At 36.5% G+C, this 15074-nt stretch overlaps 1 protein-coding gene across 1 annotated transcript in view; it reads left to right on the forward strand.

Annotated features, from left to right (window-relative positions):
* Positions 1-15074, forward strand: part of LOC120771896 (transcription factor SPT20 homolog) — a 34148-nt gene extending 19074 nt beyond the window's left edge. Inside the window, exons 2-4 of the mRNA XM_040100167.1 lie at positions 13373-13807; positions 13888-14221; positions 14287-15074. Of these exons, the coding sequence (XP_039956101.1) occupies positions 13373-13807; positions 13888-14221; positions 14287-14733 (1216 nt within the window). The 3' untranslated portion in view covers positions 14734-15074. The remainder of the gene's footprint in view (positions 1-13372; positions 13808-13887; positions 14222-14286) is intronic.

Here is a 15074-nt window from a genome sequence, read left to right on the forward strand (position 1 = left end):
GGTTCACTAGGAAATGCTTGTGGCACGGTCGGCTGGCAAAGAAAATCAAAGCAAACAGCAAAATTTATTAAACGAAAAACAAAAAAAATAGCAAAATGTTGCAAGCGAAAATCACGTCAGCATTCCGATTACGGTAACACTTCACTGTGTTGTTGCAGCTCACACTCAACACTCACATGCCACACTCTCAAGCATTACACATGCACTTTCTTTGGTGTTCAGCCCATTTAACGCTGCTGCTGCGCTGCCATTGTGGTCAAGCGGGTTTTTGCGCCCATTCTGCATGCATTCCCCAACGATTTCGGCTAAACTTAGCGACTCGTTTGCTGCCCAGATTGGCGAAATCGCAATGCCTGCTTTTAATTAACCCAGTAATGACAAACTCATTGACGTCAGCACAGCGAAACACAACATAGAGACAACCAACCGTGCGATGGTGTTGTGTGTATTACAACATTTTGTCCAGCAAAAACGAAAAAAGAAGAAGAAACAAACAAAACTAACAATAAATTGTCTGCCATAAATTATGCACATCAAGCTTCATTTATTGATTTATAACAAATAAATATGTATAAATATGTAAGCAGTCGCCTGCATAAATACAAAGCGCTAGTTATTATTGCTGTTGCTTACGGCGCAGTTATACTCGAATGTATGCAATTTCCTTAATGATTTGCGTTGTTGCTGCTGTGCGCTTGCGCGCTTGATTTTTCAATTGCGCCGCGTACATTTGACCTTTTACTTTGACTGCCAAATGCGTCGAGCGTCGGCGTCGCAAAGGTGAAGCATGGCGCATCTTCACGAGTGATGCGAGATGTTTGAAACTTCAAACAAATATATGCATACACACATACATAACATAACTGTGTAAAATGCGCAGCTAAACATGGATGATTTATTTTATTTTAATATTTTTTTAAGTACACCCAGCTGGGATTTGCCTCCTTAAGTGGCAATAAGGCATATTGAGAACAGCTCTTTTCCGAAAAAGTGTGCAATGACAATGTTGTACAAAAGGTTTGGTATTTGAGATTTTTGGAATGATTTTTTCTCACTTAACTATAATATTTTAAATACATATTTTCTTATTATTAACGAGGCATTATTTTTAATATAATACCAAATTGAGTTTCATATTCTCTATTGCCTTAAAAGATCATATTTATTGGTTTCTGCAAATCAATGTGAATAACACGTATTCGAGTATACTTTTTGTTGGAAGATGAGATTTGTAAAAGTTTTTGCCATTTCACGATTCTCCCTAAACATGTACTATTTAATATCAATCCTTGGGTTCATCTTCTTATTTCTATTTATTTTTTTTATTAGTTACATAATTAACCCTCTTACCGAAAGAACTCAGACATAAATGCGATTCTTAATTTAAACTCGTTCTTATTTTCTATACAAATTTTGTGCAAAGTGAACATCTATGTACCTAATTCCCAATAATTGACCTTATTCCTTATCAAAGCTGCTTTTGGAATATTTTTTATTCTCGCCAAGTACCGAATACTACTAGGAAAAATTATGATTGTACTAAGGTAAATGCTCCTAATTACGGCATATTAAGGTAGATTGATGACGCATATTACAGTGAATCAAAAGTTAGGCGGAATGAAGAATTATAAACAAATCGTAAATAAAGCTTTTATTTTTCATATTAACTTTTCAAATGATAGAATTTTTGTACCGTTTTTTTGTTATTAATGCTTTTCTGAAAAACTCAATCGGCCCCAATTCCGTGCTAAAATTTTGTCAAAATCCTAATTCCGTGCTAAAGTGATCCTTATTCTGTGCTACATTAGAAAAGGTTCTTATTTCAATTATTCCTAGCAATTTGTTAGTAAAACTTACACAGTTTATACGTGGAACACAACGAAACATTTTTATTCACATAAATCACATAGAAAATTACTTAGTTAGATAAAATAAAATAACTTCAAATATTTTATTGACATTATTTGTCAGCTATGCATTTGATGCGATATATAAACATAAAATAATAAGTATTTAGTTAGTAAAACTGTATACATTCAATTACTTGTACGTGAAATAAAATAATTTCAATTACATTAATATACATAAAATCAGTTCAATATTAAATTTTAGTTTATTACATATCAGGTATTGAAAATATTCCTCTCTTATTTATAGGCTGAGGTAAATTAATTTTTTTAACTACTTCATCGGCGTCGTATTCTAAAATATCTTCTTTTTCTGGCCAACGCCAGTTAGATCCACTCATTGTCATGGTTTTGATTTGAAATTTTTCTGGATTCCCATTAAGTACTATGATTAAAAAGTAAATTCTTAATTTATTCTTCAAAATATATGTCGTTTTCCTCAAAGTAATCCCTTTTGGCCTCAATACACTTGTGCCCTCGTTTTTTGCAATCCTCGAAACAGTTGCCAAATTCAATTTCCGGAGTAGCCTTTAATGCGCATAGAGATTCGCGTATACAAGTAAATTCTTCAATTGACTCAAAACTGTTTCCCCGGAGAAGTCACACGGAGCTCAATCAGGCGAATACGGTGGTTGCGACACAATATTGTTTGAAAGTTTGGCGAAAAACTCACGAAGAATCGATGTAGTATGTGACGGTGCATTATCGTGGTGCAAAAAGCGGGAGTTGTCGGCGCATAATTCAGGCCACTTTTTACGAATGACGTATAACATTCAAATAGTATTCCTTGTTGACAGTTTGGCCGGTCGGAAGGAACCACTTCGATAATCGAAGAAAACTGTCGATATAACCTTAATTTTTGGATTCTTTAAGTGTTTTAGTGTTTTTTTTTTTGGCTTCGACTCACCTTTGCCACGATATTCGGTCGAGTGATCGTATGTTTCCGGGTTGTCAACAAAGATCCAAGTAATAATACGTTTCATGACATCTTGGTAGTCGGAAAACATTGTTTCACAGACGTTATCGCGACGCTAGTTTTCGAAAAATTTAGTTAATTTGGAACCAATCGTGCCTTCACTTTTCTTAAGCCCAAATGACCTTTCAAAATGCTTTTCACTGATCCTTCCGACATTTCAACGCCGCCAGTAAGATCTCTGATTGTTAACCGTCGATTCTCAAGCACCAATTCCTTTACTTTATTGACGTCTTGATCATCAGTTGATGTTTATGGCCGACTTGAATGTGGTTCGTCTTTGAATAATTTGTACAAATCAAAAACACTTGCTCGAGACAAGCAATTATCGCCGAAGGCCTTTTCCAACATTCTGACGTTTCGGTACCAGAAATTTTATTCCGCACACAAAATTCAATGGAACTTCTTTGTTTAATAATTTCACTCATCGTAAAAATCGCCGAATGCATTTTATGTACTTCGGAAATATACTAAATACTAATGATTATTTTGATGTGACATTTGGCACAGATGCCACTGATAGTCATACTAACCTAGAAGTACAAAATTACGACGAATGGGTCTTCAAAAGGAATTTAACATTAAAAAGTCTAACAGAGTAGAATTTTTTAAAAACGAAAATATTTCATATCTGTGGTGAATATTACGTAAAATACTCAGCCTAGCAAACTATAAGGATAGTTTTTGGTTTATAAAATTTATTACATAACTTGTCTTGATCCAATGACAAACCGAATGTAAAATACTCAGAGATTAGCAAACTATAAGGATAATTGTTAGCTTATGAAATCTATCATATAATTGTCAAGACGCAATGACAAACCGAACGTGGGCTCAAAATGTTTTTTTTATTTTGGATATTTGTCTACAGAAGGTTTCTAAATCTTTTGAGAGGTTATTTTGTAAGCGATAGATGGATTAGCTCTCTATGTAGATACCATATATTTTTTTTGGTCTCACCATTGCATAGCTTACGATAGAGCAATTCACTGTAAGCTTACACAATACACCAGACTACATAATGCAAAATACCGCGTGTCAAAAAAATTTATGTAACGGGACTTAGAAGCATATATGTAAATGTTGCTTATAGGCAACAACGGGCATGAAAGAGTTAAATTTAATTTTCAATGTCAATAAATTGATTGCAAGTTTTTGCCGCTGAAAAAGTAAAATGTATATATTTTCATCAGAACTTATTCAATAAGTTAGTGCTTTATAAAACCAATCGCAGCCAAGTTCACAACCGGAGTCACCCAACATCACAAGCAATTATAGTTAAATTAAATAAAAAGTAATTTAAATTAATTCAAGCTTATTTACGACTTTCATCGCTTATTTAGTTAAATGTTAAACTTATTAAGCTACGCATACCGGGGCCGCAACAAACGGTACAATTATTAAGAATCGCAGCAACAACAAAAGTTGTCAGCGGAAATCCATGTCTTTGACCGCTAGTTAAATACACATAATCATTACCAGCAACAAAAAGTCTGGGTGAATATACAATTGCAATATATATATATATACATATAAAAATATTTATGTATTTAAATTCCAGTAATAGTCGACATTAAGCGGACGTTCATTGACCGAGACAGCATGTTAATCAATAAGTAGTATGTCTGAGCTGACGAATGTTGTAATCGAAAACTGGTAGCCAATCGGGTAAAAAGCTGCAAGTTGACGTAAAACACTGCATTGTTACGATTTACTATTGCTGCTTTAATGCTTTAACGGCGTAATACGTAATTGAGTCCATTACATGCAAACGTGCGGATGAAAATAGTCAAATTTGTAACAAAACCGCCGTTAACACGAGAGCGAAAAGAAAGTTTGCAGAGGCGGTAACGCTGCGATACTTATGACTTGTTAATGCAACTTTTACTTTCATGCCACTTGAGTTTGCGGGTGCGAAGGGAGCGCACAGCAATAACGCCGCTAACGTTGGCAGGTGTTGTTTCTGGTGCACTTAGAAAGTTAATTTGCGAATATTGGCTATTTAAATGCCAGGAACGGGCGGAGTTTCAGCTCCAGCTTGCTTTACAACTCCACTTGTTGGAAGCCGAGAATGTTTTGCAGATCCCCAATATGATAAACGTTTACGTCGCCTCGGCTAGCGACAGCAGAGACAGAACGTAGACTGAATATTGTTTTAGCTTATTTCTTATGGAGTATCGAAATAATAGAATTGACTTTAGTCCAAAGAGAAGCTGGCAAGGTATTTTGTTTGTATTTATTAAAAGTATATATTTCATACCTCTGGCAGCAATCAAAGTGCTTCAAAATCGGAGTTGCAGCAAATCAGCATTTATAAAAACTAAACAAAGTTCGAGGATTGTCACCATTATTACAACAATTTATTCAACTACAAATTCAAATGGATTGCTTTCAAATAATAAAATGGCATGCCCATTTGTAGGGCAGGACAAAAAAGCACCCGGAAACTTAAATTAAATGGAACGGAGGGAAACAATAAAAAACCACGAAAAAGCCGCTCTAAAATGAATCACGAATTTTTTCGGGAGGGGCAAGCCGTCAATAAGGAGTTCTATTTGGCCGTATTTAGGAGACTACCGTTTGTGTGAGACTATCCGTCAAAAACGACCGGAATAGTGGAAGAACAATTCAAACGTATTTTACACGATGATAATGCACCATCGCACGAAACCCGATTTTGACCGTGAATACCATCGATCAACCTCCGTATTCACCAGATTTGCCTCCATCTGATTTTTTCTTGTTCGCCAAACTGAAATTGTTGCTCCGTGGAACCCGTTTTCAGTCGATCGAAGAAAAACAAAATTCCCCTCAGTAACTGAAGGTCATCCCAAAAAGTGTTTATGAAAAGTGTTTCAAGGACTGGAAAAATCGTCAGCATAAGTGGATATTACTTTGAAGGCAGCAAAATAAAAATTGATCAATAATTAAATATTTTGCGGTACTTTTTCCTGGTACCTTTTTGTCAGAATGTATAATAAAAGTTTAAGCTTCGGTTAGTTAACTCTCTACTAGTAAAATTGATGACATAATTCAAAGTTTAAATAGAGCATTATAACTTTCAGACATTTTTAACATCGCAGCAAAATTTTCGTTAAATATCCTGGACGGCATTATGATGCATAATTATTTTAGGAAGTAAATTCCTACAGCAAGATTGATTCAGATTTTTGAAGATATATTACCACCACTTTAATAAATATTATTCAGCACAGTCTTAACCAAGTCACTAACGAAACTCTATTAGAGTAAAGTCTAAGGTGCAACTCATAAGCCCTATGTCTAAGAAAGGGATGAACGGTAGCACATACACACGAGTTTTGGTTCGATTTGTCAATTAGGCCTTAAGAAACTCGTAGGCGCTTTGACAGAAATCTTTGATAGCGTTCTTTGCAATAATACAGTGATTTAACCGAGAGGTATGTTTTAGAAATTCTCTATTCACTACTATTCTAACCATGAATTGCTTTAGACTGAAACATCGAATTAGTAATAATTTGCTTACATTCAAAATAATTGTTGAAACAGGAAGCAAATTGGGATGAGTCCCACTTCACACAATTTGGCGGCATTGTTAAACAAAACTCCATATAAGTATATTTATCCCATTTATAGGAACAGAATAAGCATTCGAGATTTATGAAACGACTTACGATGCCTGCCTTTTGTGTCGAAACCCTCCTGCAGGCTCAGGTCGTTGGGTTTCGATGAATGGTGACATTGACGTCCTGTTTTAAGCCAAATAAATGAAATTATTTATGGCTATACAACTCAAGATGGTCGAAAATACACATGAATAAAAGCTCACCATGCTATCTACTTTATTCATTAAAAATAGTCTAAAGAAAATGTATTGGATTAAATTATATAACTTTATCGAATATTACACACGCTTGTTTTTTTACTTTTCAAGGTTAATCAAGGGTTTCATAAAAGATGGCGCACCCTGTATATCACGTTCATTTTTTTTCATTTTTATGATTGTTTTTTTTTCGTTTGTTGGCACAGACGTGCGAATATGCGTAATAGTCTGCCAACTTTTTTGCGGCCCATAGATAAATTATAAGCTGCGACACTTTTTACACGTTCTACAGTTTCTAATTTACAACCACTAATACGCTTACGGCTACATTTATAAACGCCCACAAGTTCGCTGCTTAAGTCTTTAGTAAAATCCAAAACTCTAGAATTATAACGCATATTGCAACACATTTCCCACGCATGTGTGGCATAAGTACGTATGTGTGTACACACATTTTAAACTAAAGAGCAAACTTTATGCCGCCATAAATCTCGAAACGCTGAACTCACACAGCGCACTTGTTGTCGTAAATCTTTACATCTTTACAACCCAGTTGATGAGCTTACATTTGGCGTATAAATAAGCGGCATTGCCGCGCATTCCCAAGCCAAACGTATGTGCCGATATGAACCGTACATTTTTCACACCAAACAGCGCTGCCATCATCATTGCAATTTGCTCATTTCATACACATACACACATGCATACAAATACAGCAGCGTCTATGCGGCTGCACCAGCATCGAGAAAGACTGGCTGAAAATCTTCAGCCCACACTTTAGGCTTTGCTAAAGCGCGCGTATATTTGTGATTAACTATAAACATATGTGGCTGTCTTAGCATCTTCTCATACTTGCATTTACATATATTTGTTGGGTAGTCAGTCACATGTGGTACCTTCCGCTTTGAAATAAAGTTAGAAAGATGACAAAAAGTAAAAACAAAATATGTCTAGCGGTTATTGTGTGCTATAAAATCTTTATGTATATATGTATGTATATAGAGTATTTTTAGGGTCAGGCAATTCAATATTTAAAGAGAATTTCGGGCACATGATCCCCCGAATGTGTCTTTTGGAAACCTTGGGTACAATTTTGCAAATTTTTTTCCCAGCATAATCTACCTTATCTCGGCAATAACGTCGCGAATATTGGTTTTCGGATAGAATAAGATAGCTGATTTATCATCAGGTCAAACGATATCAAGTCACATAACATCATAAAGAAAATAAGGGTTTTACATGCTGTATGGCCTTAAAAATGAAGTCGGCCATAATGTTACGGTCAATGGGGAATACAACAGAGCCATTAGTAATACTTTTTATTTATGAAGCCATTCAGTATGGAAAGAGCATCATCGCTGAAGATGACTTTTGGATGAAAATCCTGATAATTTTCAAGTTGTTGTTCAGCCCAATTCACGAACATACGCCGATTCTGGTGGTCAAGCAGCTTCAATTTTTGCGGCAATTTGATCTTGAAAGGATGTTGGCCCAGATTTGTTTGCCTAATTCGCCACAATGACGTCACAAAGATGCCCAACGCTTTATGGGCCTTCTTCAATTGATGCGCTAGCGGAAGCAATATTCTCGACATTACAGGCGCTTCTTTGTCTCACTGGCACGGGAACATTTTTTACTGTGCCTGTGGATTCAAATTTTTCCACTAGACGCTCAATTGTTGATCTGACATTACGATTATGACAGCCATAAATTTACTGTCCCTATCGATCTACTTTTTTATCGTCCCTATTGAAAACCCCCTATTAATAAGCTTAATGCTTAGCCATATTAAATTATATGTTTGGTTCTTCTTGAAAACCACATGTCTAAAAAAACACCCTTTATATACAATAAAATATATATATGTATGTAAATGTAGGCAACTAAAATTAGTAACGGTACTTGTACAGAATTTATTGTTTTTGCATGCACACATGTGATGCACATTGATAGATATTGAAAGCCATGTTAAGCCCTCGCTGCAACTCCTGTTTTCGCCGTTTTGCACTCTCAATGTACGCTCATTCATACGGTAGTAGCATCTTCAATTCTGCGCTGTGTGTGTGTGTGCGCGTATGTATGAACCCAATTGACAGTGAAGCTGAAATGTGGCACAACATGTGCGAGAGCGTCTAGCTGTGCCAGTGTCACTTCCCACTTTTCATTAGACACTGCACACTGCACACTGCAGCCCCGCAACGCCAACACCGACGGCATCGTTTTCGATTGCATAATCATATCGACGACCGCTTGAATCCTACTCAACGTGAAGTTATCATGTTTGTTTGCATTTTTTTCTCTTCTTCACTTCTTTCTTTTTCTATTTGGGCTTTCTGCGTTCAGCTTTTTGAAGATGTGTAAGCATGTGTTTGGCTTGTTTTGGCGCATCTTTTGTGTATTCGTCATTCCTTTTCGACTTGTTCGCCTGCCGATCTAACAGGCTGCTGCAGCTTCAAAGTTCGCAGCGCAAATTTTCCCGCGTACTTTTTTTACCCTTATTGTTTTTGTATTTTTCGTATGTGTATGTGCTCAACGATATGTACAGTGATGCTTATAAATATGCAACACATTCATGTACATATATTGTTATTTTTATTCACGTATGCTCTTAAACTTTATTTAATACATGTGTGTGTGTTTGTGTAATTCAATTGTTACTGAGCTTGTTTTGTGGGGGATTTTCGAAATTTTCCCATATCATAAAGTAGTTTCATTGTTTGCATAGTATTGTATGGGTTACAAATATAAATAAAGCAGAAGATGCTCTTCAAGCCAGGATGAAGTTTACGAGTGCTGCAAGAAATATAAAATACAATATATACAAATGGTATATAAAGTGGTTTAAAAATATGCTAAGTTTTAGCGTTTATTTAAGATTAACGAGTTGCATGAGTTTCTATGGGTAAAACAGCCTTTTTTCAAAAAAATTAAATGTTTTATTAGAATTTTTTATTATTACAAATATACACTATTAGAAAAGAAATTCTGAAATTTTTGGAAAAAAATATTTTAAGCTCGGTCATTGGGACGCCATTTCCGGTGATCCCTCGGAAAAAATGCTTTGGCACGATAACTCCTTACAGGATCGTCTAAAGTGAAAAAATACGTGTTTAACTTAAAACCTTAACTTAGAACTTGGAAGAAGGAAAAAATTCAAAACTCAAAACCAATATCATGTAGTTTTGTTATCGTTTTCATAAATTTTTGACATGGAGAGAACGGAAATTGTACGCTCTCTTGGCACACACTTTGCGCAGTGCTGTCGCATACCTCTATTATGCGTCCAACCGTTCGATATTGCTTACTGATTCTTCTGATATTGCTATAATATCAGCTATTTAGATCAACTTCTCTTTGCGGCCATCTAAAACCATTTCGTGGATTTTCGATGTTTACCCACATAACTGTCTTTGTTTTTACAATCACTTGGTTAGTCGTTTTCGGTGCTCATATGAACTGTACGAAAACCACTTACGAATGGTTGCTTCTATATTCTATGATTTTTCTCAAAAATTGGTTGCCACTTACAAGCAAGCAAATTTTCGTTTCAAACCGTTTTTTTTCAACTTAACGTATAGAGTGCCACTAAGAGTGCGTCAGAAGCGCCAGACCGCAGATGGACGTGCTTAAGCCCACATTAGACCCAATGTGCTCCCGGGTAGCAACCAAATTAGACCTTATCCAGCTTATTCAGCAGCTTAACTCGTTTGGTTAGGTAAAACCCCTAACTTTTTTCCATCCCAGCCACCCAATGTCTTTTAAGTTGGTTTGGGAACCGTGGAATATATCGCGTATCATCCGGCTGAAGCCTAGGCATTCGATTAGATAACACTACTCAACAAATTAAGTTGTCTGTGGGGTATTTGTGGTGTCCTGATTACGAATTTTAGTTCAAAAATATTCCAACACTTACAGCTATATTTGTCAGTTTAGTAATTGGTGGTCGTTTGACCTCTTCACCCCTTGACTACAACGCAAAGATCGTACGTGTTAGGAAATTTTTACTATCATTTTCGGTTGTAGCAACCCAAATTCGTAAGAAACGGCCTCTAACATCATAGTTGCAAAATAACTGAAAACTAGTGTCTTCGAATTCCCTTTTGCATTTGAAGAAGGGAACTATGATGATTCCTACAATATTATTAAGTCGCCTTTGCATAGAAGTAGAAACTTTTTGATCTGTCCACCGTCAAGACTCCCCTAAAGTAATTTTTTGCTATGCCCTATGTTGCTAGTGTTCCAAGACGTGAGATGTTCTTCTAGGGTCTATTGCTTTAAACAACCCTTAAAGGAGCTGAATCCTCAGGGGCAGCTTTTTAGAGCGAGTCACTCGTCTTCCTTTTTATTTGCCTTCTATTCTTATATAACTGGCTACCTAGATAATATTAACCGAATTACCCATGAGAGTCTACTTACTGCCTGCTTCCATAATACAAATAGCCGTAATTGCGGTTTGACTGTTTGCTAGAAGGTTTATGGACTTGCACCTTCCGCTATACCCACGATTTCAGCTTGAAAGACTGATTTGTATTCATTTGGCTCGAAGCTACCATATACGTATGGATTACTACAGAAGAAGCCCACTTCTGTTCCTATTTCACAATTTGATCCGTCATCTATGTAGATTTTGCTTTTAAAACTGTCGATCATAGAACCATTAGTCGGTGATGAAAACATTGTGATTAATTTCTCATGGATCTTCTTTTCTCAGTCGCATTGAAAATATAGTTCAAGCTCATTAACACGGTCAAATATGATACCATGTTCATAAAGATAATGAGTCTGGCTCCTTTCGTCTGAAATCGTGAGCCCTCTGGCTCGAGAGTACAATAGTTCTAATCCTTAAAGAAGGGCGCTTGAATTACGAAATTTTTGTCCTACTTGTGAAAAGACAGATTTCTGTTTTCTACGGATGAAACACAACATAAGTTTAATTAATATGTATTTAATTATTTTACGTAAGTTGTACCCATTGTTCCCAAGTTACGGTTGATAAGAGTTGAGTCATTCCGAAAAGTTTGTCGTACAACAAACACATTACTCGAAGAAAACTATATAAAACATTTTTGCATCAACATGTTTTAAATAAATCCAGTTATCTCGTTGTACTTATGTATATTTGCATGATAACTAACGATGTTCTTCACCTTCTGAACGAACAAAGTTCTTAGGCAATTTTGCGAAATCTACGAACGAGTATATCGGAAAATATATAGCATTTTTGACAGCTCAGTATAATAATTTTTGAAAGTCTTGCTCCCGTACCATCACCTATCAATATTTCATTTTCCATTAGACATATTTAAAAACTTTGCGCAAGTTCAACATAAAAATAACTTGTCCACACCCTAAAAGCAAATTAGCATTTGAATTATACTTTTCTCTTTTCTGATATATTCACGGTCATAAGCCGTCATCACTTTCTTTCACTGCATGAAATTTGTATGCATGGCATTTGTCCTGGTATGCTTAGTGCACAGAAATAAGTGAGTATTTTAAAATTGCTTCGGTAAGTAGTTACGTGACCGCTGCTGGTTTAATTTTGGCTTCGGAAAAATGTTTCTATATATTTTCGATTCATCAAATGTGTTTTTAGCAAGAAAAACCTTCTCATAAATACTAATCCTCTGTTATTCTTAGACGATTTCAAATATATGAATACAAAAAAGCCAACCAATAATTCGAAAAGGCTGATGCGCCAGGTATCTACAGAGGGTTAAAATAAAATTTTAACTTTGAGATTATAAAGAACTTATTATACAATATTTACACTCCAGCGACAGTTTTGTGATCGCTAACCGATCATATTTGCATTATGCATGATAAGTGACTATTGACCAAACGCAATTTTTGATGTACAATTTACTACTGCCATCACTTGTTATAAAGAGTGATCCATTTCGAGGCTCCCAACTTTTTTAAAGAAAAAACACAGAAATTTTGAATTTAATGAGTAATGTTTATTATCATTCCAAAGAACATTCTTTGGCATTTGTTTTTTGGAAATTAGCCGCGGCAACGTCTCAGATGGTTTATTCGTTGAGTCCAATTTTCCTTGACTCGTTCAAGCATTTCGACTGGTAACTGGTCACCATTGGCGGTTATGTTCTCACGGGCATCATTTTTGAAGAAATGTGGACCGATGATTCCACCGGCCTACAAACCACACCAAATCGTTGTTTTTTCTGGATGGAATGGCAGCTCTTGAGCCAGAAATGGGCCTCATCGCTAAACAAAATTTGGCTCGAAAACGTCAGAACTTTTGAAGAGCCCATAGAGTGAAGCGATGTCGCTTGGGAAAGTCGGCTTCGGTGCTAGCACAAGCTCTATTTCGCACGCATTCAATTAAAGATCTCGATGAAAAATGTGCCACATCGTTCCATACGTCGATGCTTCGAACGGCGCCGAATCGAATCTCCACGGTTTTATATTAAATGACTTAAACATAATTGCACATGCATTAAAGGTTTACATGGTCACCACAAATTTGAAAAAAAAATATTATTATTCTATTACAAAACCATAAATTTCTTAACTCCTTGCATTTATTATTTTATAGCTAACTATAGCTTAGAATTTTTTATTTTTCATTATTATTCAACACAATAATGACCTACTTTGTTGTTGGCTATATTTTATATTTACATAAACATAATGTGTATTATTCTATTTTTTATTTACCAATTTCAGTTTACGACTTATTCTGCTAGTCTCCGCGACATGCCTATTGGGCAGCGCGTACTCGGCTGCCAGCAGTGATGTGCTCGCCTCAGCCACTACCGCTAAACCGCAAGGCTTCGCTGCACGCTCCATTGAAGCGACCGATGAGGAGGATGAATTTGAATCGCAAGCGCAGACGCATTTAGCTTACCGACAACAACAACAGCCACAACAAATACAACAACGTCAATTGTATGACTACAGTCAGTCAGAGGAGGATCAGGAGGAAGCGCCACGACAAATCTATCAAAGTCGAAATGTGAAGCAGCAGAGTAATTACCTGAAGCAGAATAAGAAACCACTAACCAGCGAGGAGGAAAGCGAAGAGGAGGTAGAGGAAGAGCCGGACCGATTGTCACAATTGTTGGCTAAGTCATCGTTCAATTGCAACACGAAAAACTCAGGGTTGGTTGTTGATTTTTAGATTTTTAAAATAAATATTTAATAATAATTTAATTTATATGTATAACTATTCTATTTCACAGCTATTATGCCGATGAGTCGCTCAACTGCGAAGTATTCCATTACTGTCAAGATAACCAACGCCATTCCTGGATCTGTCCGGAGGGCTTCACCTTCCATCAAATCCACCTCATCTGTATGCCACCATCGCATGACAATATTTGTCAGCAATCGTCGAAATATCACATTGTCAACGATTACCTCTACAAACCAATCAATCTTCAGGAACACCAAAGTAAACCAAATGTGACCTTGCGCTACTCAGAACGCTACTATCCCGAGAACTACTATGAAAACGAGCGTTACGAAGATGAAGAGGAGGCGCCACGTCAACGCGTGAATCATCAGCGTCAACCTGTGAGTAACCAAGGAAATTGTTATAATTGTATGATTATAATAAAATACATTTTTTACATTACTAGGTTCAAGTGGGCTTCCAGCAGCAGCAGCAGCAACAACAGCAACAGCCCATCTACCAACAGCCCCGCCAACAAGTACAGCAGGTGCGCCATCAACCCGTCCATCAACAGTCACAGCCTCAACAACAGCAAACAACCGCTTACCGCAAACCAGTGGCCACCGCAACCACGACTCAGCCACAACAGCAGCAACAACTGGTTCAACCCATACAACAGCACTCAATTCAACAACGGCCCATCGCTCAAACGATCGCTCCACTGGTTACACCGAGCCCTTACAGATTCTTCACGGCTGCATCTCCCCTGCAACATGCCGTGCCACAGCCACAAGTTTACCGTACACCAGAGGAGATTAACATTTCACTGTTACAGCGCCGCCCACAGCTCTTCGTCGCCACCTCGACGCCGCGGTACTATGAGGACGATTACCTATACGAACGTAGAAAGTAAAGTTGCTCAATTAAAATCGAACTCGCTACCTTTCTCTTCAACTATAGTTTCTCCACGCTCTTGCTTATGGTAACCCTATCTTGTATTTATCTTGTACAGCAATTGCAATCTGAATTGTATTCAAAGCGCAAATCGAACCCTTCGATCCTAATCTAGCTTTAAACATTAAGTCTAACGAATTGTAAACAATTTTTATTTTTACTCTATCTTAGATATTTACTGTTATAACATCTATGTATATGCATGCGTATAACGAATTCGAAAGTCGTCCCAAAAATCGAATTATATGTGTACCTTAATATGAATGGTTATTTGTACTTTTGTAAACATAAATTAAATTA

Source organism: Bactrocera tryoni, chromosome 3 (genome assembly GCF_016617805.1).
Source record: "Bactrocera tryoni isolate S06 chromosome 3, CSIRO_BtryS06_freeze2, whole genome shotgun sequence".
In the NCBI taxonomy this organism is placed as follows: Eukaryota; Metazoa; Arthropoda; class Insecta; order Diptera; family Tephritidae; genus Bactrocera; species Bactrocera tryoni.